Source organism: Amblyomma maculatum, unplaced genomic scaffold (assembly GCF_055883805.1).
Source record: "Amblyomma maculatum isolate TAMU_Amacu unplaced genomic scaffold, ASM5588380v1 scaffold_15, whole genome shotgun sequence".
Classification (NCBI taxonomy): Eukaryota; Metazoa; Arthropoda; class Arachnida; order Ixodida; family Ixodidae; genus Amblyomma; species Amblyomma maculatum.
The window spans coordinates 8,272,091-8,297,736 of NW_028146740.1; the positions used below are offsets into that span (position 1 = coordinate 8,272,091).

The 25,646-nt window shown below is 48.1% G+C and overlaps 1 protein-coding gene across 1 annotated transcript in view; it reads right to left on the reverse strand.

The window, feature by feature from the left end:
• Positions 1–25,646, reverse strand: part of LOC146172008 (ADP-ribose pyrophosphatase-like) — a 317,324-nt gene that overhangs the window by 208,846 nt on the left and 82,832 nt on the right. Inside the window, exons 3-4 of the mRNA XM_084586232.1 lie at positions 22,638–22,648; positions 14,330–14,458 (exon numbers count right to left, since the gene is read on the reverse strand). Of these exons, the coding sequence (XP_084442358.1) occupies positions 14,330–14,458; positions 22,638–22,648 (140 nt within the window). The remainder of the gene's footprint in view (positions 1–14,329; positions 14,459–22,637; positions 22,649–25,646) is intronic.

The following is a 25,646-nucleotide window of genomic DNA, read 5'->3' on the forward strand; positions in this document are numbered from 1 at the left end:
CCGCCATTTCGGCCCCTTACCAAGAGTCGCAACACGCGAGCTATGCAACACTCTTTCATCGCCCGCTGCCAGACGACATCTATACCGAACTAACCGAGCCATTTAGGCGCCTTCCAGGCGCTCTCAACCGCGCCGAACTGACATGTGGCGCTCTTATGACAGCCGATCACTCTGCTTCTACTGCGGACAACCTGACCATGTGTATCGGTACTGCCGCTAGCGTGAAGAGGGGCAGGCCTTTCAGTCTGCTTCTGCTCGCCGCTTATTCAACGCTGGCTCAGCCCATCTCGAGGAACTTCCGCTCGGCCGGTCAGCTGACGTACCGGGCTTCCGCCGCCGCTCTCCGTCTCTATTTTGTTATTCTTCGCCGAGGCACCATAGCGTTACTGACGTTAGAGGACGGTGGACGCCGAGCCCTCGCCGGGGAAACAGACAGCCGGAACCTCACGAGGGGATGTTGCAACTACTCGAAAAATGTCTAAGTCCCCACTACCGCCCCAAACTACCAAGTGCGACCGATGACTCCGATGACGCTTGACATTAACGCGAAAAATGCCATCTACATTACCGTCGAAAATTCCGCACCAAATGAGTAGCTGCGCCGACCAAATTTACAGCGCTGACATTGCCGTACTTCCGCGGCAAATGCTGAAAGAGACGAGCAACACAGACGACCTTGATAGCGCTGACCTCTCCGTTTCAACTGATGGGCTGGAGGTACACGCTTTGGTGGACACCGGGGCGGATTGTCCAGTGCTTAGCCGAAAACTGGCTAACACGCTGCGCAGAGTAAAAACCGAATGGAATAGGCCAGTAAAAAGAAGCGCTGGTGGTCAGCTACTGGCAACGACTGCAAAGCGCCCTACCCAGATAGGAACAGGAAATCCAGTCTTCGTTGGCAGCTAGCTTCGTTATTCTCCCTGACTGTTGCAAAGGCCATTCTTGAACATGGACATTCTGTGTTTTCACGGTGCTTTCACAACAAAGCAAGGAGACCTGGTTATGCAGAAGTGCCAATGATACCCTCAGTCGTGGCCTATGAGATGGTGAAAACACCTCCGCGTTTATGCTGTCTTGTTGAAGTCAAGTGCGAGGTGGCGAATACCGGCGATAGTGTCGCCGAAAGGGCAGTTACCCTGATACTCAGCCGAGGCGTTTCAGTGTGCAAGGCGACCACAAGCATCGGGGATGTGAGCCCAGATTTGTCGTCTTCAGAAATGGAACACCATTTGTATCTCATAGATCAGTTTCAAGTGCGTTTAGCTTCAGAATCGCCGATCGGCCAAAACGACTTTGACAAAACAGCTAATTATTATGGATGACGCGATTCGCTCGGTTGAACAAAATCCTAACCGTATGGCTCCGAAAGAACGTGAAGCCATTCAGCGCCAGGTGGCCGAAATGCTTAGAGACGACGTTATTAAGCCATCACACAGTCCCTGTGCTTCCCCGTGCCACGTTTTAAAAAAAGGACGGAAGCTTAAGGTTTTGCATAAACGGTTTTGCAAGCCCAACTAAGTGACCAAAAAGACGTGTGCCATCTCTCTCGCATCGACAATTTCCTTGCTCAGCTACGAAATGCACGTTACTTCATAGCAATGGCAAATCGGAGAAGATGACCGGCACCGGAAGAAGCCGGAACTAATCATTCCCGACAACGAAAATCGCAGGGGTGCCAGCGGAAACACAAAGGTGCGTACACAAGAACAAGGATGTAGACACGGACGGATGCTGGACTATTAACTGTGGTTTACTGCCGCACAAACATTGCCGCCCAAAAACATACAACCGACGCATGCGCCACCTATGACACGTGTGTTGATGTCATTTCAGTGGCACTTTTATCTAACGGTTAGGTAAACGCGTCCCTTGTTAATTAAACACCACGACATATCACTTATACAATTTCCTTCCTGGTTGCCAATATGAAAAGCTTCCAAGATACTTCAGGTTGCGGGACGTCAGAATAATTCACTTCTTGTTTATTCATTTTAGCCTTTGGCACTTCTAAACTGCGCGCCAATCCCTTCTATGCCCTTTTTCGGCTATAGTTCCTGTTGCGGGACGTCAGAATAATTCACTTCTTGTTTATTCATTTTAGCCTTTGGCACTTCTAAACTGCGCGCCAATCCCTTCTATGCCCTTTTTCGGCTATAGTTCCTGTTGCGGGACGTCACATCTCCTAAGTCACAGTAATCCACTTCTTGTTTATTCATTTCAGTCATTGGTACTTTAAAATTGCGCGTCAATCCTATACCCTTTTTCGGCTCTACTTACGGTTGCGCGACATCGCATCCTTGACGTCACATTATTTCACTTCTTGCTTACCCGTTTTAGTCATCGGTACTTTCAAATTGCACGCCAATCTCTTCCTATGCCCTTTTCCGGCTCTACATCCGGCTGCGTGACGTCACATCCTTGACGTCACATTAATTCACTTCTTGTTTAACCAACCAACCAACCAATTTTAGTCTTCAGTACTTTTAAATTGGGCGCCTATCCCTTTCTATACCTTTTTTCGGCTCTATTTCCGGTTGCGTGACGTCACATCCTTGACGTCACATTATTTAACTTCTTTTTTGCTCTTTTTTTTGCCTTCGATACTTTCAATTGCGCGCCAATCCCTTCCTATGCCCTTTTTCGGCTCTATTTCCTTCGAGGCTCGAAAGCACTAACCGCATGAGGCGACAATTAATGGCGACATGCCGCGCGACGCAGTCACGCGACGAGCTGAGGGCCGCCAAAGCATTGCCTCTCGTCGCTGTAGCTCAGTTTCTGGGTTTTTAGAAAACTTCGCGTGTACCCGGAAGTGACTCGCAAGGCAGCCAATCGCAGAACGCTTTGGGTTGCTCAACTTCCGTTCTGGCTTTTTTTTTTCTTTTGCTTTTGCGTGTGAAGTTTGTTTTCCTAGTCCGGTTTGGGCGAAGAACATGGTGCCTTTACGCGCTCACTTCGTCTGGTCCGTGTATATTATAGTGCATCGAGACAATTGAGTAAAAGCTTGGAAGGGCAGTAAAAGAAAAAAAAAGGATAGTGTGGCTGAATATTGTTGATTGTCGAAAGGAGCAGGAGAAAGTCACTGCTTGCAATGCAAGTCTGCATTGCAGTGTAGTAGCGCGCCGCTGCGCTGTGACCCTTTAAAATGCGATGCGTTACAAGAAATTCCATCACTGTTTTATCGTACTTCACGCTGTTTAGTGTTAGAAACGGGATATAGCGTAATTTCACTCCCCTTGATCGAATGACGAGGCGGCGGTAACACAGCAAAGTTGAAAACGCGCCTCTGTAGCTGAGCCCCGTTGCTCCGTGCGGTATGCACCAGCGACGACAGGCATTGGCGGCGGCGGCGCGCGACGGATCGCTAGGGGCTGTCGTCTCATGCTGTTACCGCATAGAACTTAGAGTTTATGTTAAAAACAAAGTCGAAGTTTTCTTTGACGGTATCCGCACCATGGAACAAAAGACTGGAGCAACAGTCTCTGTTTTGAGTTCAGCTTTCAAGAATCGTTTAGGACGTAAAGTTGTGCTTAGCGTGAATCAAGCTGTGGTATTCCGTGGTGCTGGCGGTGAATCATTGGTGCCTTTGGGTGTGTGCTGTGCGCATGTTGTGACTGGCGGCCAAGCGTTTCGAACCGAATTCACAGTGTTGCCTCGTTCCACGCATGAAGTAATTCTAGGTATAGACTTTTTGCAACAGTGTGTGCAACGTTAGACTGCCGTAGTGGAGAGATCTCGCTGAATGCTACGTTGATGCCAGCTCTTGTAGAAACCTCGTCGCTCGATTGAGGAGCGTTTTCTGGGTTTGAAGTTACAGTTGTACCGGCGATGTGCGCAGAGTTCATCCAAGTTATTTCATCTACAAACTTTTGCGAGGATATCGACGTCGTAGTGGAACCTACAACTTCTTCCTGTGCAAAGAAGAGTGTCCTGGTATCTCGTTGCATAGTTTCAGTAACCAGAGGCCACACCTTGTTGTGGACTTTGAACTATTCAGACGAGCCAGCCGTGTTGCCTCGTGGCATAAGGCCCATTCATTACAAGGAAGGTGTTTCGAATTCCGTGCGGGCACTAAGTGACTGTGCTCTTGAAAAGAAAACAGACCCTTTTGCAGAGCGTCGAATCCAGGCATGATAAACACATCTTTGGGAACACAGGAGCGCCGAATTTTGACTGGCCTGCTTTCCAAGCATGTTTCGGTTTTCGACTTCGCCAGAGATCATCCGCCACCGATTCCAAATTCTCGCATTTATTCGATTGATAATGAAACCTCTCGGCCGATCAGACAGAAGCCCTACCGTATGTCGCCGAGCGAACGTAAGCTTATTGACGAACAAGTTCGCGACATGCTTCAACGTGGCGTTATCCTCGAATCTTCAGGTCCTTGAGCGGCTCCAGTTATCCTCGTTAAAAAAAGGCAACATGACATTTTTGTGTGGACTATCGTCGCCTTAATGCCGTAAACAAACAAGACGTGTATTCGCTTCCACGACTGTCTTCATTCGGCGTCACACTTGTCCTCGGTAGACTTGAGATCTGGGTACTAGCAGATACCGATGAACCCGAGCGAATAAGAAAAGACGGCATTTGTGACACCCGATGGTCTCTATGAGCTCAACGTTGTGCCCTTGGGATTGTGCAATGCGTCTGTCACCTTTGAAAAAATTATGGACACCATTCTGCGCGGACTCAAGTGGAAAATTTGTTATTGCTATTTGGACGATGTTGTGATCTTCGGCAAGACCTTTCAGGAGCCCAATAGCCGCTTTGCCATCGTTCTTGGCTGCATTGGGAGAGCAGGCCTCGTCCTCAACTCCAAGAAGTTCCACTTTGGTGTACGTCAAACAATTGTTCTTGGTCACTTGACCGATAAGGATGATGTTCGGCCGGATCCTCAGAAGATTTTTGCTGTAACCAACTTTACAGCGCCAAAATCGGTGAATGAGCTTAGGGGTTTTTACGACTATACTTTCGGCGTTTTGTGCCCAGATTCGCTGACATCGCCTACTTTCTCACGTGTTTTTTCACAAAAATTCCCCGTTCATTTGGAATAGTGACAGTGATTCTACCTTCCGCCATCTCAAATTTCTTTTAACATCGGCACCTATTCTACGCCATTTCTGCCCTTCTTCCCTTACGAAATTCACACCGAAGCTCACAGCATGGGCGTTGGCGCTGTGCTCATCAAGCGCCATGGCAGTGAGCAGCCCGTGATACCTTATGAAAGTTACACTGTTACTGAACAAGAGGGCCTTGTAGTCGTTTGCGCGCAAACCGGCTTTCGCCTTAATAAAAGCCTTTTGAAGGTATCTGAAACCTCATTCACGAAATTAGCGACGGCAATAAACCACAAAAGGGCACCGCCTAATTTAGCTTTATTGAAGCACATGATGTAATTTTGCATTCCTTACATTATAAAGCTGCTTCACTTGATAATTTCTGTCGCGTATCTCTCAGGAAAATAATAGAGGGTCTCCTAGATGTCTCTTAATAGGAGAATGGCGAAAGCCTACCCTTCTCCTATTCGCCTCTTACCGTTTGCCTCTCATAGGCGTTCGAATTACAGTGCTACATATCAGTATAATTGGCTTACAGGAAAGAAAAGGCGCAATATCTGTTGCAATGTCTCCAGCAAGTGTGCGTTTGAACGCTAACCACACCTCATGTCGCGTGGCGTTCCTTGGCGCGCTTTCAAGTGTGGGATTGCAGATGGCAGGAACGCTAGACTAGAACACATCTCGCGGAATCTCGTGGGGTATGACATATCTCGCGTACAAATCATGGTTCGAGGCAATATGAAAAACTTGTGAGAAAATTTGATAAAAACAGGTTCACAGCTGCAGTATTTGAATACCTCTACGAAAAATATGCGTTTTCTTACAATGACAGAAAAAGACCAGGAAGCTAACCAGTAAGTACGCAGGACACATGAACGGCAAAATAAAGTGCTTCAAATGACAGGTAAAAACACAGACGGTCAAAACAGGATTAATTCAATGAATCAGGAAGGAATCGTAAATAAACAAGCAGTGCCTTGCAGTTGGAAGCTTGAGCCTTAGAACGTGCAGCTACAGAAATAAATTTCCCTTTAACACATGTGCGATGATGCAAAAAATTGAACAGCGTAATTAGTCTTATGTATCAGCTACTGGCCATTCTAAATTTCTGCTCACCAACAAAAATATGGTAGATTTGAAAAAGTTACAAACTCGACTTCATCATCATCATCATCAGCCTGACTATACCCACTGCAGGGCGAAGGCCTCTCCCATATTTCTCCACTTAACCCGGTTTTGTGCTAGCTGCATCCACTTGACCCCTGCGAACTTCTTTATCTCATCCGCCCACCTAAATTTCTGCCGCCGCCTGCTACGCTTTCCTTCCCTTGGAATCCAGTTTTTTACCCTCAGCGACCATCGGTTATCCTCTCTTCACACTACATGTCCTGCCCATGCCCATTTCTTCTTCTTAATTTCCACTAGAATGTCGCTAACTTCCCGAGGCTGTTGAACATTACCTTAGTGTTCTGCATATTGATTTTCAAGCCTACCTTTCTACTTTTCCTGTCGAGGTCATCAATCATTATTTGCAGTTTATCCCCCGAGTTGCTTAGCAAGGCAATGTCATCAGCAAATCGCAGATTACTGAGGTATTCTGCATCTACCCTTATCCCTAACTGCTCCCATTCCAAGTCCATGAATACTTCCTCTAAACAAGCTGTGAACAGTACTGGGGAGATTGTGTCTGCTTGCCTACCACCTTTCTTTATGGGAATTTTGTTACTTTCTTTATGCAGAACTATGGTTGCTGTGCAGCCACTATATATATCTTCCAGTACTTTCACGTACGGCTCGTCTACCCCCTGATTTCGCAATGCCTGCATCACCGCCGAGGTTTCAACTGAGTCAAATGCTTTTTCGTAATCAATGAATGCTATGTATAAGGGCTGGTTATATTCCGAGCGTTTTTCTATCACCTGATTGACGGTATGGATACGATCGATTTAGAGTACCGTTTCCGAAACCCTGCTTGATCCTTTGCTTGATTGCAGTCTAAGGTTGTCCTGATTCTATTAGCGATTACCTTAGTAAATACCTTATACGTAACAGACAGTAAGCTGATTGGTCTGTAATTTTTAAGGTCCTTAGAGTCCCCTTTCTTGTGAATGAGGATAATGTTTGCATTCTTCTATGGTTCCGGTACCGTCGATGACACCATGGCACTGTTTTTACAGGGTGGCCAGTTTTTCTAGCACGAAATCCCCCCCGTCCTTCAGCAAATGTGTAGTTATCTGATCCTCTCCAGCTGATTTCCCCCTTTTCATAGTTTCTAGTGCTTTCTTGACCTCGTCCATCGTCACTGGTGGAACGTCTGTCTGTTTTTCCCTATACCGCCAATCTCATTACGGTCCTGACTACTTTGGCTACTGTAGAGATCTGTATAGAACTCCTCGGCTACTTTGACTATCCTGTCCATATTAGAGCTGACGTTGCCCGCCTTCTCCTTTATCGCATACATTAGGGTTTTGCCTATGCCCAATTTCTTCTTTACATCTTTAAGGCTTCCCCCAGTCTTTACAGCATGCTCAATTTTCTCCATGTTATACTTCCTTATATCGGCCACCTCGTGCTTTGATTAGTTTTGATATCTCAGCCAATTCGGTCTGGTCTGTTGGAGTGGAAGCTTTCATACTCTGGTGTTTCTTAATCAAATTTTTCGTCTCCTGAGACAGCTTACCGGTATCCTCTCTAACTATCCTGCCGCCTACTTTTACCGCGCACTCAGTAATGATATCTCTGAAAAATTGTTCCTTGCCTCTAGGGTAATGTCGCCATCCTCAGTTAGAGCTGAATATCTATTCTGTAGTGACTTGCTTTAGTATGAATAACTCCACTTACTTTAGTGTAAATAACTAGTCGTGACCGACACATTACTAGTCTTTGAGCTGGTTATGTACCATATCGTTTATGCTACTGTACTTTATCATGTTATTCGTAGCTTCTGTATCTCGTATCGTTCAACTCCTCTTTCGCATTTTATAGTTATGTGCCACGAGGCCCATTGACGCTTGCTACTGCCCACTGTAAAGGGAGTGAGAGCATTGTCAAGCGCTCGTCTCTTTTGTTGCGAAAGCGACATCACGCAAGGTTTCACCTCGTCGGGTTGTCGGTGGCTGGCGGGCACGAAAGGCCTTGAACTGCCGGCGCCTAGCAATCGTTTCAGCCGCGCTCCGCCAGGTGGCGTCGCCGCCGTTGGCGCCACTGCCGCTCGTTCCCGCCAGCTGTATTTGAATTCACGTTACCTCTATGCCACGGGCAGGAGCTGCCAACTCGGGTCGCTCCTTTCATATGGGAGGATGATATCAGAATGAGACTGCGAGAACCATTTGCACTCTCGTTAGCCCTACAACACGCAGACACGTCCATACGGCTTATTTGAAGCTTGACTTTATATATAGACTGGTAGCTTGCGCTCTTAAAGGATGAGGATAATTGTCCCCAATAATGTAGCACGTTACACTAATAGGGCGTGATAGGGGAATAGTGTAGCCGGCAAAAGAAGCGTCCGCCGTTTTTTTCGCAATTCAACTAGGGTTAACCAGAGCTAAGCCACAACTAATTTTTTTCTCACCTACTCCGTTACCTAGTATTGATAGGAATAAAGGCTATTGGGAAGAAGAAGTGCACGCGGAACATTCCAGTCAGTGGCATCGTGATCGCTGCGCGTGACTGAGTTCGCTATCGCTGTGTTCGCCGCTGATCTGCTCAGTCTTGCTGATCGAGTCATGCTGATGTGCTGAATAAACACCTCAGCTTACATTTGGTCGCGGTGCTGGGTAAGATATATCCTCTCGCCCTGGAACTCCGCAGCCGCACATTACCACCTCCTGCTGTGCCTGAGGACGTTAACCACCAAGCCGTACAAGTTGGATGGCCATCATCTGTCCCGGCGTAATCCGCCAGCGAGACCCCGCCTTCTTCAGCGGCACTGACGACCACGACGTCGAGGACTGGCTCACATCCTATGAGTGAGTGAGCGCCTACAACAAATGGGACGCGGAAACGAAGTTAAGAAAAGTGATTTTCTCTCTCACCGGCGTAGCAAATCTATGGTTTCGAAACCACAAAGCGGACATTCCATCATGGTCCGCGTTTAAAGCCAGCCTTTCTGAAGTTTTCGGCTGTCCGACTGTGAGGAAACTCCGCTCTGAACAGCGCTTGCGTGCGCGGTCTCAGCAGGTTGGCGAGAATTTCACGAGTTATATCGAGGACGTCGTCGACTTCTGCAAGCGCGTTAGCGCACAGATGTCAGAGGCCGACAAGATCAAGCACATTCTGCAAGGCATCGATGACGACGCCTTTCAGATGCTGTCGGCTCGAGATATCCGCACCGTCGCGGAAGTGGTCACAGTGTGTCAAAGGTATTATGAACTGCGGAAACAAAGGGCATTAACTCGCGCAAACACCGTGCACTCTGAGTCTCTTGCTGGCCTGACAGATGCAGGCGGACAGTCGGCGCTCCTGCCACATATTAAGAGCTTCATTCGGGAAGCAGTTGCTCGATAGCTCTCCCTTATGTCCTGCCATCAAGAACCTTCCTCACACCTAGCTCCCGGTTTGCGCCAAATTACTCAAGAACAGGTAGCTGGATCTCTTCCTCCAGCCCCTCAACCCATGCCTGTCGCAGCGCCGTTAACATATGCGGCTGTTGCTGCCCGACCACCACCTACATATGCTCCGACGTCACCTGCCTACGTTCAGCCGCCTCCTGCGCCTGCGCGAGAACCCGCGGAGTTTATTCGACCGGCTCCAAGATCACGTAATCCCTGGCGCATGACTGATAACCGGCCAATTTGTTACACTTGTGGGATTGCCGGACACATTTCTCGTTATCGCCGCAACCGTCTCCCAGTGTCGGCACCACCTACTTATGGTTCTGCATACTGGTCTCCGACGCCTCAGTATTCCGCGCCTACTGAGCCTCCAGCCCGCCCTCAGTTCTCCCCAGACCGCTCAGCCATGTCCGACCGCCGTTCACCGTCGCCGCGACGCCGCTCTATTTCTCCGATGCAACGTCGACAGAACGCTTCACGTGAGGAAAACTAGAGGCCGCAGTTCCTGAGGCGAGAACTGCGACCCAGTCGAACTTCCCAAGTCCTCATCTGTCGCCGGCAAATCTAATTGAAGTTTTCGTCGAGGGTGTTGCTGTCATGGCTGTAATTGACACTGGTGCTGCGATTTCGGTAATGGACGCCAAACTATGCAGCACTTTAAAGAAAGTGAAGACGCCATTTCGAACGACCAGCGCTCAGCATATCAAGCCTTTAGCAGCGTGCACCGCTCGAGTAGTTATCCAGAAGTGCCTTTATACGATTGAGTTCGTCGTGCTGCAAAGTTGCTCACACGCTGTAATTTTAGGCTAGGATTTCCTGTCGCGTCCCGCTGCTATTATCGATTTTGCTCGCCCTGAAGTGGGGTTCTCGACTGTGCCCGATGCCTTACCAGACGCTGATCAATCAAATTACTGTGCTAAAGCCCTCTTCGCCGAAGATATCGACTTTCCTCCCTGCTCTTCTGTGCTTGTTCGTGTCGCTTTTGCCTCTGTTAGCGATGGCACCGTTCTCTTCACACCAGCCCATACTTTCCTGCGCCGCAAGTGTCTTCCATTGCCCTATGCAGTGCTCGCTATTTCCGCTGGCCTTTCCATGTTATGGGTCTCTAACCTATTTAACTCCCCTACTGTTTTGCGCCATGGTGAATGCCTCGGAAGTACCAAGCCAATCGCATCTCTTCTGATCTCTGCGGAACCTGACGACGCGCCGCACTCTGCCGTGACTGCGCTCAGCCCCCCTTCACCTGCGCCCGCTCCCCCCTCTACAGACTTGTTCCTCCGTTCCATCGACGCCGATCTTCCTCCAGAGCCGCGCACTTGGCTTTTCAACCTACTACATCCCTTTCGTGTGTCTGCAACCGAACGCCAGGCTATTGAAAAGCAAGCCGACCTAATGATCCAGAATTGCGTGATTCAGCCCTCAAGCAGCCCTTGGTCGTCACCTGTTTTCCTCGTAAAAAAGAAAGATGGTTCTATCCGCTTCTGTGTCGTTTATCGCCGCCTTAATAAAATTACGCGAAAGGACGTCTATCCTCTCCCGCGCATCGACGACGCTCTCGATTGTTTGCAAGACGCAGAGCTGTTTACTTCCCTAGATTTACGTTCCAGGTACTGGCAAGTTCCCTTGGAAGCGGCTGATCGCCCCAAAACTGTCTTTGTAACTCCCGACGGCATGTACAAATTTACAGTTATGCCGTTTGGCCTTTTTAATGCTCCGGCAACATTTGAGTGGATGATGGACACCATTTTGCGTGGCATAAAGTGGAAGACGTGCCTCTGCTACCTCGACGACATTGTCGTCTTATCTCCTGACTTTGACACACACTTCTACCGTCTGAAGCATGTTTTGACCTGCCTATCGGATGCCGGATTGCAGCTGAATTTGAAAAGAAAATGTTGTTTTGCCGCCTGCCGGCTCACAATTCTCGGCAACGTTGTTTCCAAAGAAGGTGCATCTCCAGACCTCTGCCAAACTTCCTGCCGTAGCAGCCTTTCCCAAACCGACTTCCATCAAAGATCTACGTAGCTTCCTCGGGCTGTGATCTTACTTTCATTGCTGCTCCCTTGACAGAACTTCTGTCCGGCAGTTCCGACCTTTCGTCGTGGTCACCAGCGTGCGACGATGCCTACAATGCTTTACGTCACATCCTCACGGCACCGCCTGTCCTACGTCACTTCGACCCCACAGCGCCTACTGAGGTCCACACAGACGCCAGTGGTATTGGTCTCGGCGCTGTGCTCGCTTAGCGAAAATCAGGTTATGCTGAATACGTGATCGCTTGTGCTAGCTGTGCAGTAACAAAGGCTGAATCTAATTACTCTGTCTCTGAAAAAGAGTGCTTAGCGGTTATTTGGGCTCTTACTAAATTCCGTCCTTACCTTTATGGTCGCCTTTTTGACGTAGTGACGGACCACCATGCACTTTGCTGGCTTTCCTCACTGAAAGACCCGTCCGGCAGACTGGCAAGATGGGCTCTTCGCCTTCAGGAATATGATGTCCGTGTTGTTTACCGCTCCAGCCGCAAGCGTCACGATGCCGATGCACTTTCCCGCTGCCCCCTTACAGCTGAGGTCGCGAGCCTTTCCTCTTCCGACGATTCCCCGCCATCGCTTCACATCAATGACATGCCGTCAGCGCAGCGATAAGATCCTTGGATAAATTCTATCCTCGATTTTATCTCCAATCCTACAGCTGCTTCTCCATCGCGTGCTCTCCGCCGCCATGCTTCCCACTTCGCCATTCGTGATAACCTCCTCTACCGCCGCAACTACTGCGCAGATGGCCGCAAGTGGTTGCTAGTTATTACCCGGCAGCTACGTTCGCAAGTCTGTGACTATTTACACGCTGACCTGCAATCCGGTCACGCGGGCGTCTTCAAGACATACACTCGTCTCCGGCTGCGTTACTACTGGCGGGGCTTGTACACCTTCGTACTCAAGTACGTCCGCTCATGCTTAACCTGTCAACGTCGCAAACCATCTCCTCAACGTTCTGCTCTAGAGTTGCTGCCGTTACCCAGCCCACCACGCCCTTTCGACTGCGTCGGCATTGATTTGTACGGGCCGCTTCCCTACACTGCTGCCGGCAACCGCTGGGCTATCGTAGCCGTTGGTCATCAGACGAGGTATGCAGAAACCGCCGCACTGCCATCTGCCACAGCGTCAAAAGTAGCTTCCTTCATTTTGCAGCGATTTGTTCTTCGCTATGACACACCTCGAGAGCTGCTCAGCGACAGAGGACGCGTTTTATTGAGCGACGTTGTGAAAGCCTTGCTCACCAAGTGCAACATTATTCATAGAACCACCTCCGCCTATCATCCCTAGACTAATGGCCTCACTGAGCGTTTCAATCGTACCATTGGCGACATGCTCTCTATATACGTCTCCTCCAACCACTCAAACTGGGACCTCGTCCTTGCGTATGTCACGTACGCATACATTACCGCAACGCAGTCTACTACTTGCTCCTCTCCTTTTTTTGTCGTCTACGGCCGTCACCCCTCTGCTACAATCGACACCATACTCCCGTATCAGCCAGACATATCAGAGTATACTCCTGCGTCTCAAGCAGCCCAGTATTCGGAAGACTGTCGACAAATTGCCCGCACAGTCACTGCTAACACCCAGTACCGCCATAAATCCAACCATGACAGCCAACACTCGACACCTGACTTCTCGTCTGGCGCTCTTGTGTGGCTGTGGATACCTTCCAATGCTCCTGGACTGTCTTCAAAATTTCTTGCTAAATACCATGGCCCATACCGAGTTTTGGAGCGCACGTCTCCGGTTAATTATGTGGTGGAACCTGTTACGCCGTCCCATGATCTACGGCAGCGCGGACGCGAGATTGTTCACGTCCAGTGCCTCAAACCCTATTACGATCCTGCCGTCTTGCTCACGCGTAAGTCGCCAGGATGTCTCCTCTTCGTCCCGCGGGTAATTGTGAAGAGGAAGAAGTGCACAAGGACATGCCAGTCAGTAGCATCGTGACTGTTTTCGCTGTCGCTGTGTTCGCCGCTGATCTGCCCAGTCCTGCTGATCGAGTCCTGCTGATCTGCTGAACAAACCCCGCATCTTACAGTATACACAATATTAAACTCGAATGTGACGCTTTACATCCGGAAGCAGGTGCCCGCACAATCTGTCTTCTAGCGTCAGTGTTTAGAGATAAGAGTGGTTAGGTGAATGAGTCCGCGATGGAAATTAGCAAAAAGGGATTCAGAGTTTGGTGGCTGAGACGCAAAAAGGTAACATAAGGTTAGGTTTGTAGTAATAGCAACGTAATAAACAAAATTAAATTACTGACCGATATATGAAAAATAATGTAAAAAAAAAAGCCGATCACTGTGGTAACTTTTACCTTGATAGTGCTAGATCCATGCACTGTGTCTTGGCTGTCGATCTGAGAGCATTCCATCTCCGAATATGAACATCGCTACAGCACAGATGCAACGGATGTCATACTTTTAGCGAGAATATTTACCATGATATAATTTTTTAACCTACTGCTCTAATAACTTGTATGAGATACCTGATTGTTTGCCTCGGACATGTAATTATTACTTTTGGATGTTCTGGGATATCTAACTAGAAACCAGTGCGCCATTGTGGATAAACCTAAAGACAAGACATGAGGCCTTTCACATTTTGTACGACATTGACACGTTGATATGCCGCTAACATTACGGCAGCAGTACATGCAAAAAAGTCGAAAATTTACCTTGGCACTCCTTCGCTCTCCAAGACATAAATAACATTCGTGCCGTCGATGTCTTCAATCCAAGATCTGCGGTCGATGCTGATGCCAGCCGGAGATGTGGAGAGGCAGTTCCATTTTAGCGAGGGCAAGCTTTGAACGTTTTCATCTGTACATAACCTGTGGTGTGAAAATTACAACGCGCTAAGATTCTTCTGTACTTTTTGGTCTCCAATAGAAACATGAGCTTATTGTGTAGGCAAAGTTCATTTCATTTATTTATACTGCAGGAAGAAAGCTGTCCCAAGCAGGACGGCAATACAATAAAAAGCGTGACAATGCACATCGCAATAGAAACCCATGAAAAGGATGCAGGCTGTAGCAGTGTCAAATGAAATGTTGCCTTAGCTCAGTAACTAACGAAACAAAACAAAAAAAACGCACATATGAATTTAGAAACAGAGGAGCACATTGCGGTGCCAGACAACAGAAAGTTTAAAAATATCACATTGTAAAGGAATTTCAAATACAAAAAATAAAGTGGATTAGAAACACTGCTATATTTGGGCTAGCGTATGGGAGAAAAATCTCCTCCAAATCTGCTGTAAGGTTCTTTGACTGTAATACCTCCACGGGAATAGAGTTCCATTCGTTTATGGTACCGGGGGGGGGGGGGGGGGGGGAGAGAGTAAGTATTCACATGGGATTTTGTTTTATAAAATATTGGTGTAAGGGACAGGTTATGTCTGCGTCGTGATTCGCGTGCACTTAGAAGCTTTACGTAATGAGGGAGCTGTAGACGAATTTTTCCATTTAGAAGGCTGTGTAGAAGCTGGAGATGACATGTGCTATATTGCTGTGATTTTATTAGTATGCATTAGTGAAGAAGAGGGTCCGTCCTTTTATATTTTCCATTGAAAAATCTGATAGACTTTCTTTGAACACGCTCTAACTTCGTTATATGCTCTTTGCTATGAGAATCCAATAAAACCGCTGCATATTCCAATTTTGATCGGACAAATGCGTTATAAGCTTAAATATCGGTATTTTCAGGTGCGTTTTTAAGCTTCGTTTCCAGGAACCCCAACTTGCGCAGCCCTGCTGCACACGTAATGTAAATATGGCTTGACCATCAGAGCTTGTTATTGAATTTTACGCTCAATTACTTTTATTTTAAGTTGTGTTGTCCTGAGAGGTTATTGTGCTGTGCCCACGGATACACGTTTAAATCGCTGATGAATGTTTTAAGTAATGAAATTACTTCCCATAGCCGATTTCTGGTGAAACATTGGGCTCGCAATTGATAAAATGTTAGCAAGCAGAGAGAAAGGCCAATCATTCCCACTAGCAGAAGTCGTCACCATCAGCAATCGCCCGTATAAACGAAGCAAACACTGACTCCTTTAAATGACCGATTGCACAAGCAGGTAAACTGCTCCTTGAAATTTAAGACAAGCGTGGACAAGTAGAACCACATCAAAATTGCGTCCGCGTCCTAACGAGCTTGACACACTGACAACCCTTGCCAATGATACGGCTTTCGCTAATCATCATCATCATCATCATCAGCCTGACTATACCCAATGCAGGGCGAAGGCCTCTCCCATATTTCTCCACTTAACCCGGTTCTGTGCTAGCTGCATCCACTTGACCCTTGCGAACTTCTTAACCTCATCCGCGCACCTAACTTTATGCCGCCCCCTGCTACGCTTTCCTTCCCTTGGAATCCAGTTTGTTACCCTAAGCGACAATCGGTTATCCTCTCTTCGCAATATATGTCCTGCCCTCGTCCATTTGTTCTTAATTTCCGCTAGAATGTCGGTAACTTGAGTTATTTCTCTGACCCACTCTGCACGCTTCATATGTCTTAATGTTACCCCTACCATTTGTTGTTCCATAGCCCTCTGCGTTGTACCCAGCTTAAGAAGAACTCTCTTGGTTCGCCTCCACGTTTCAGCCCCATAGGTGAGTACAGGTAAGATGCAATGTTGTATACTTTCCATTTGAGCGTTACCGGTAAGCTGCTAATCATAATCTGCGAGTACTTGCCAAATGCGCTTCATCCCAATCTTATTTTTCTTGTCGATTCCTTTTCATAGTCAGGGTCGGCGGTTACTACCTGTCTTCAGTAGACATATTGGCCTACTACTTCCAGTACTTCGCTACCTAATGTAAACTGCTGCTCCTTCCCGAGGCTGTTGAACATTATCTTAGTCTTCTGCATATTGATTTTCAAGCCTACCTTTCTACTTTTCCTGTCTAGGTCATCAATCATTATTTGCAGTTCATCCCCCGAGTTGCTTAGCAAGGCAATGTCATCAGCAAATCGCAGACTACTGAGGTATTCTCCATCTACACTTATCCCTAACTGCTCCCATTCCAAGTCTCTGAATACTTCCTCTAAGCAAGCTGTGAATATCACTGGGAGATTGTGTCTCCTTGCCTAACACCTTTCTTTATGGGAATTTTATTACTTTATGCAGAACTATGGTTGCTGTGCAGCCACTATATATATCTTCCAGAACTTTCATGTGCGGCTCGTCTACCCCCTGATTTCGCAATGCCTGCACCACCGCCGAGGTATCAACTGAGTCAAATACTTTTTCGTAATGAATGAATGCTATGTATAAGGGCTGTTTATATTCCGAGCATTTTTATATCACTTGTGCTGCGAACTGCTAAATGCGTCGGCAGCGCCACGTGTGCCCGCCTCCGCTCTGCTCGTCATCACCAAGCATCCCGGCAGCCTCTGCTTGCAGCTTTCCTTTCGTTCTTCTTTTTCTTTGGCTTTCTATAAAAACCCAAGCCACACAATAAACCCAGTTCTTTCTGCCCCAGCCATCAGTCTCGTTGGGCTCTAACGGGTTCGCCGCCGCCGACCCGTTGGCAGGCGAACGCCGGCCGCTGGCGTTTGCAACAGTGGCGACGAGGATTCCCATAACACAAGGGTCTGTCGATAGTATCCAGGCCTCGGACCTTCCTGCAGCCATGGGCCACCACCTGCCTGAGTTCGACGACGTGAAAGATAAGTGGCAATCGTACCTCGTCAAAGTTGAAGCCTATTTCGAAGCTAACCAAGTAACTGACGATGCCAAGAAAAGAGCCTTGCTAGTCGCCGCGCTTGGGTCAAGAACCATTGATATTCTTTGCGGACAAGTCGCCCCACAGAAGCCAAACTCTTTGAGCTATCAGTCAGTAGTAGACGAGTTAAGCAAGTACTACGACCCTACGCCGAACGAGATTTCCGAAAGCTTCAAGTTCTTTTACCGGCAACAGCACGAAGGGGAGTCAGCACAAGATTTTATTGTCGAAATACGACGAATTGCTCAGAACTGCAACTTTGCAACAATGCTCGACAGGATGTTGAGAGACCGCACCGTATGTGGCGTCCGTTCGAAGAACTTGCAAAAACAATTGCTAGCAAAAAAAGATCTTACCTTAGCTGAAGCGACAGCACTTGCGATAGCATCCGAGCATGCAGAGCTTGATTCGCAGAAGATAAGCCACGAAGAAGCCTCCTCTGACTTGCTAGCATTAAAGATGCCGCGGCGTTGGCGCGCGAAGCGGAACGCGAGTGACAAGCAGTGCGAGCGTTGTGGAAACAGCGGTCATGATAATGCCGCCTGCTCGATGCGTCATCGACGCTGTTACAGTTGTGGCACACAAGGCCACTTGGCTCGAATGTGCCGAAAGGAAAGAAACCATTCGGTGAACGTCACAGCGCATAGAGAGAGCGATAGCGAAACTAGTGCAGCCCAGCTATAGTCAGTGACTACAAACGAACTGTTGGTGCCACCAATTAGAAAAACTTTCAGCTGGAATGGCATCAAGCTGTTAATCGATGTAGTTACCGGATCGCCAGTGTGTGTCATTCCTAGGACAACCTACGAAGCACACAGTAATCAATGGCCAGAGTTGCAGAAACCGACGATTAAATTGTCTTGCTATCTGGGGAGACTGCCGGTACTCGGAGTGTTGCCTATGCGGGTGCGCTATAAGACTGCAGCTGTCGATTGCAACCTCATCGTCTTAGATTGCGAATGACCCCTACTTTGTGGCCGGGATTTGCTGCAGAAACTCGAAACCAAAGAAGCAGCTGTGCTACATGTTCTGCGTTCGCCACAGGACCGCAGCTTGATCCCTGCTGTACAGACTGCCGTTCTGAAGGACTGCGCAGACTTATTCACGAAGGCCCTGGGAAGCATGACAGGTCCACCAGTGCACCTGCAGGTCAAGCCACAAGCACAGCCGAAGTTCTGCAAGGCAAGAAAAGTACCCTTCGCTCTACGCGATAAAGTTTCAGAGGAATTGGACAGGCTTGTGGCAGCTGGCATAATATCACCGGTCACTCACGCAGAATGGGCCACACCTATTGTACCAGTTCGCAAGAAAGATGGGCGAGTGCGCATATGTGGAGATTTTAAGGTTACGCTGAACTTAGTGTGTGAAATGGAACAGTACCCGCTGCCAGTTATAGATGATATTTTTGCTCAGTTGGGAGGAGGGCAGCGATTCAGCGTATTGGACTTGAGGGATGCCTACAATCAGATTGAGCTAGACGAAGAATCCCGCCAGTTGGCCGTAATCAACACCCACAAAGGGTTGTTTTGTTTCAATCGCTTGCCTTTTGGAATTGCTTCTGCACCGGCCATATTCCAGAGGCGTATCGAAACTGTTCTGCAAGGCTTGCCCGGGGTACAAGCATACCTCGATGACGTTCTGATTGCGGAAAACCACGATGGCGAAAGCAATCACCTCAGGGCGGTTCTTCAGCGCTTTCGTGAGCATCGCATCAAGCTGCGTGCTGACAAGTGTCGATTTCACGAGACGTCTGTCACTTATCTCGGTCACCGTATTGATGCGGACGGACTGCATCCGACTGAAAAAGCTGTTGATGCCATCAAATCAGCCCCCTCCCCCCAAAATGTGAGCGAGCTGCGCTCGTTTCTGGGCATGGTAACGTTCTACAACAAGTTTTTGCCTGACATGGCTACGTTGCTAGCCCCCCTGTACCGGTTGCTCGAAAAGGGTGTTAAGTGGGTGTGGAGTTCTAAGGAAGAAGATGCATTTTCCTTAGCGAAGGAGGCGCTGTCCACGGCCCCGGTGCTCACGCACTTCGACCCGAAACAAGAGCTATTTTTAGAATGCGATGAATCACCCTATGGTGTTGGGGCCACGCTTCCCCATCGCATAGATGGCGAACATCGTCCGATCGGATTTCGCTCGCGCTCGTTAAACGCCGCTGAAAGGAATTATTCTCACATTGAGCGGGAGGCCCTGGCTTTAGTTTTCGGTGTGCAGCGTTTTCGAGACTATCTACTCGGGCGGGAGTTCACGCTCATTACAGACCATAAGCCCTTGTTGGGTCTCCTAAAGCATGACAGGCAAACGTCCGTCATGGCAGCTGCTCGAATACAGAGATAGGCCATTCTGCTTGGCGCATACAATTATAAGTTACAGTACAAGCCTGGTGAGCACATGTTCGTCGCGGATGCCTTAAGCCGCCTACCGCTACCATCTCAGCAGGTTCCCGAGGATTCGGAGGACGAGGCAGAGTACGTGCTGACCTTGGACGCCTGGGACCAGCCTGCCGTGCCCCTAAAGGAGTTGCAAGTGCTCACGCAAGCAGACGCAGTGCTCTCGAAGGTCTGTAGGTGTGTCTTGGAGGGTTGGCCGAGGCACTTGGTTATGGAAGGGAGGGAGATGACGGAATACTCGAAAAGGCGACACGAGCTGTCCGTTAGTCAGAACCTGCTCTACTGGGGCCACCGTGTTGTGATTCCGGTAGCAGCCAGAGGAAGATTTTTGAAGTTATTACACGCAGCACACCAAGGGGCTTCTTCCATGAAGACCGTTTCGCGGTCTACTTTCTGGTGGCCCAGTCTCGACACAAATATTAAACGGGTGGCTGCTGGGTGTCAAACCTGCGTTCAAGCGCTTCCAATGCCGCCTACCCACGCACCTGTTAGCTGGCCAGAGACGCAGGAAAGATGGTCGCGGTTGCACATTGATTTTGCGGGACCTATTCAAAATAAGATGATCCTGGTCATCGTAGACTCGCATAGCAAGTGGATTGAGGCCATACCCCTATCCAACGCCACTTCCTGCACCACAGTCAAGGCCCTCCGGACAATTTTCAGTCAGTTTGGTCTACCCCGCACAGTTGTCTCTGACAATGGGACGCCTTTTATCGGTTGGGAATTTGCCCAATTTATGGAGCAGAACGGCGTGACACACATTCGAACACCGCCGTATCACCCACAAAGCAATGGTTTGGCTGAACGCGCTGTACGAACCATTAAAGATGGACTTAAAAGGTGCTCAGAAGGGGATATAACGAAGGCCCTGGCAAGAATATTGTGCAGCTATAGAAGCACGCCGCTACCCTCAGGGCGCTCGCCATCCGAATTGTTGCTCGGGTACAGATTGCGCACGAGACTAGATATGTGCTTCCCGCCCAGGTGCAAGACAGTCGACCAGGCCCAGTCACGGGAAGACGCCGGCTGGAGCTTTGCCCCAGGAGATCCGGTATACATCCGCAACTGTAGCAGCGGCGAGAAATGGACGCCGGGCAAGGTCAAGGAAACCACGGGCTCGCGTGTCGTGAAAGTGGAGACAGGCAACGGGGTTGTTCACCGTCACATGGACCAGCTCCGCAGAAGAAGCACCGATGCACCCATTGCTGCTTCAACTCCCCCTGCTTGCCCTGGAGTACCTGTGGATCACTCAGACGTGGAGCTGGAGAGAACGGAGGCTCCCACAGCCAGCGACATCGACGGTCCGGTGCTGCGGCGGTCAACACGTGTCAGGAGGCCCGTAGTCAGATATGGATTCCAAGAAAAGGGGGATGCTGCGAACTGCTAAATGCGTCGGCAGCGCCACGTGTGCCCGCCTCCGCTCTGCTCGTCATCACCAGCGTCACGGCAGCCTCTGCTTGCAGCTTTCCTGTCGTTCTTGTTTTTCTATGGCTGGTATAAAAACCCAAGCCACACAATAAACCCAGTTCTTTCTGCCCCAGCCATCAGTCTCGTTGGGCTCTAACGGGTTCGCCGCCGCCGACCCGTTGGCAGGCGAACGCCGGCCGCTGGCGTTTGCAACAACTTGATTGATGGTATGGATATGATCGATAGTAGAGTACCATTTCCGAAAACCTGCTTGATCCTTTGCTTGATTGCAGTCTAAGGTTGTCCTGATTCTATTAGCGATTACCTTAGTAAATACCTTATACGTAACATAGAGTAAGCTTATTGGTCTGCAATTTTTAACGCCCTTAGAGTCCCCTTTCTTATTAATGAGGATAATGTTTAAATTATTCCATGGTTACGGTACCGTCAGACACCAGGCACTGCGTATACAGGGTGGCCAGTTTTTCTAGCACGACATCCCCCCCGTCCTTCAGCAAATCTTTATAGTTATCTGATCCTGTCCAGCTGATTTCCACCTTTTCATAGTTTCTAGTGCTTTCTTTACCTCGTTCTTCGTCACTGGAGGAACGTCTGACTGTTTTTCCTTACCGCCAATCTCATTACGGTCCTGAACACTTTGGCTGCTGTAGAGATCTGTATAGAACTCCTCGGCTACTTTGACTATCTTGTCCATATTCGTGATGACGTAGCCCTCATTGTCCCTTATCGCATACATTTTGTTTTTGCCTATGCCCAATTTCTTTTTTACGGCTTTAAGGCTTTCCCCGTTCTTTACAGCATGGTCAATTTTCTCCATGTTATACTTCCTTACATCGGCCACCTTGAGCTTATTGATTAGCTTTGATATCTTGGCCAATTCGATATGGTCTGTTGGATTGGAAGCTTTCATAGTCTGGCGTTTCTTAATCAAATCTTTCGTCTCCTTAGACAGCTTACCGGTATCCTCTCTAACTATCCTACCGCATACTTCTACCGCGCACTCAGTAATGATATCTGAAATTATTGTTCATTGCTTCTAGGGCAATGTCGCCATCCTCGGTTAGAGCTGAATACCTATTCTGTAGCGAGATCCTGAACTCTTCTCCCTCCCCCTCACCACTAGTTCGTTGATGGGTTTCTTTCTTACTAATCTGTTGCGTTCTTCAGATTAAGGCTAATTCGGGACTTATCCTGTTGTCACTGCATCGCACTTTCCCGATTATCTCTACATCTTGCATAATGGCGGGGGTTGAACACGTTATGAAGTCGATTTCATTTTTAGTCTCCCGGTTAGGACTTTTCCATGTCCATTTCCGGTTCTTTCGTTTGCTAAAGAAGGTATTCATAAATCGTAAATTATTGCGCTCTGCAAACTCAATTAGTAACTCCCCCCTGCTATTCCTAGAACCAATGCCATAGTCACCTACGGCCTGGTCTCCTGCCTGCTTTTTTCGTACCTTGGCATTGAAGTTGCCCATTAGTACAGTATACTGCGTCTTTACATTTCGCATTGCCGATTCTGCATCTTCGTAGAAGCTTTCAACTGCCTGGTCATCATAACTACATGTAGGTGCATAGGCCTGTACAACCTTTAGTTTATACCGCTTATTAGGCCTAATTACGATGCCTGCCACCCTCTCATTAATACTATAGGATTCATCTATATTGCCCGCTATATACTTATTGACAAGGAAACCTACTCCTAGTTGTCGCCTCTCTGGTAAACCTCGATAACACAGTGCATGCCTATCCCTCCGTATAGTATATGCCTCATTCGGCCTCCTAACCTCACTAAGCCCTACGATATCCCATTTCATACCCTCTAGTTCCTCTAACAGTACTGCTAAACTAGCTTCACTAGCTAGGGTTCTAGCGTTAAACGTTGCCAGAGTCAGTTTCCAGTGGCGGCCTGTCCAGCGGAGCAAGGCTTTCTTAGCACCCCCTGCTGCGTCACAGGTCTGACCGCCGCCGTGGTCAGTTGTTCTGCAGCCACTGGGGACTGAGGGCTGGGGTTTTATGGAGCTTATTATGAGAGGTTGCGGCCAGTTACTGCACCAGGGTGGCCAACTCCTGTTCTGGTGAGGGAGTGCGTTGCCGGAGGTGTTCACCGGCATCAGGTCGCACCCCAAACCTGTGTATGCAATTCCATTGAAACGCGGATTTGTTTTTTTTTTAGATCCGATGGAGAAATGCGCGGCACCGGGATTTGAACCCCGGTCCTCTTGCATGCCAGGCGGATGTTATGCCGCTACGCCACCGCTGCATCATTGCTAATCAAAGTTGCAAATGATTACTTGACGCAACGAATACTGACTAAAAAAAACAAATTTGGCCAGTTACAGTTGATGAAGTACCTGCGACATCGTATGTGCAATCTCTCGTTTGCATCATATGGATTGTGGATTGTTGGAATATTATGTGGATTGTGAATAAGCGAATTGTTCTGTCATTGCACATTTTACGTTTGCAATTGACAGTAGCCTGCCCCATGTATTAAAAACGTTAAAGACAAATTGAAGACGTCCTAAGGTTCCTGTGTAAGCATGACCTTTCTTTTGGCCGCCTCAGATGTCGCGAGCTTATAACAGCCGCCTGTGTTCCCAATGAACATAAATTCCTGCGATGGCGCGTGAATATTGCAAGCATACAAACATTATCTTAATCGGGGGATAAAAAAGTTGATGTGAAGGAATAAAAATTACTGTGAGCTACATAGAGGGCATTTGCAAAAGTACTAGCTAATATCACTACATCAACCTTAGACTACAATCACCAAATGATCAGGCAGGATTCTATCAAGGCGGAATTATAGGCATAGGTAACGAAAGCAAGAATGGTATTCCAGTTCTTATGGTCAGGACTGACGTACATGGATATCATTTCGGACAAGGGGCGGTGAAAGCGCTCAATAAGGTTATTAATCTGAGGAGAAGATGATATCTAGAAGATGTCTTGTGGACTCTGTTGACAGAGCGGAGTACTTCCGCCAGAACTTAGGGAAGAAATGGCTTCCCAAGGTCGCTAATCAAGATTCGGGGAGTCCCATGGCGCAAGATGATCGCCGACAGAAATAACTCAGCAACTTCAGAAGTGGAACCGTAGCAAAGAGGGGCTGTTTCAGCGTACTGCGTCAGATGGTCGATAGCGATTACAACCCATTGGTTACAAGCGGGTGTGAGAGGTAGGAGGCCGAATAAGACAATGGCGACAGAATCGAAAGGCACCGATGGGCAAGGAATAGTTTGCAGGGGACCGGAAGGAAGAGATGTTGGCCGCTTTCGACGCTCACAAGGCGCATATGATGATATGTATTTTGCAACACTGGTAGAAAGCCGGGGCCAAAATTAGCGGCTTTTTGTACGGTCGCGCGGCTTGTGCTGCCTGTGCTGTGCTTGTCTACATGAGGTGATTGTAAATGAGCGCGACCCAATTAAATTCAAAACCCTGCTTTTATTTATCTTCTTCCTTAGTCGCACTTTTGAGTACCACCTCTGCACGTGTTTTATTTGTTTTTTTTTGTTTTTGTTTTTTAATATTGTTGAATCTTTGCATGCAAAACAGTGTTCCTATTTTCTTCTTCATATAGCGCGATGGCCTCAATGCATCTATGATTGTTCACTTTCGTTTTATAATGCTCTTTTAAGAATTGTTTGCTTTCTTCACTGCTATATGTCAAATGTTCCTTTTGTTTGTGATTTCGTTTCTTTGTTCCCCCCTTATGTAATGCCCCGCCTAGGGGTATTTAAGGGAAAATAAATGATGATGATGATGATAATGATGATGAATAGACCATAAGAAAAGCGTGTCAGAAAGGGGCCGCTATATAAGCAAAGTTTCAGATAAAACGTCGGAAGTACGACGCTTACTCGATGAAGCTGCGGAGTTCTTGCTGGCGTTCGGGCTGAGGAAAGTTGTTTACAGCTGCATTATTGTCGGGATCGGGCTGTGTGCCCACCTTGCTAACGACACGGCTGACCACTTTGATGGTTTCAAGAGAACTTCTTGTTGGGCTACTTGGTGTCTATTCATTATAAGTAAAGACACCAAAACAACACGCACACACACAAGAAGACCAGAGCGCCTCCCGAGGCGCTCTGTCCCGTTCTTCTTTTCTTGCGTGTGTGCGTGTTGTGTTGGCGCCTTTAACTTATAATGATTTGATGGTTTTGCTGGCGAAGTGGCATATTTTAGGGTTGAGCTGGAGCTCGGCTTGTGCCAGACATGTGAGACCTTCTGCAATACGGTACACGTGTCGGGCGAAGTCCGACGAAAAGATGATAATATCGTCTAGATAACACAAGCGCGTCTTCCATTTAATTCCTCGAAGCACTGTGTCGATCATTCGCTCGAAGGTGGCTGGAGCATTACATATGCATAAAGGCATAAATTCATAAAGACCATCCAGAGTAGCAAATGCTGTCTTATTCTTGTCGGAT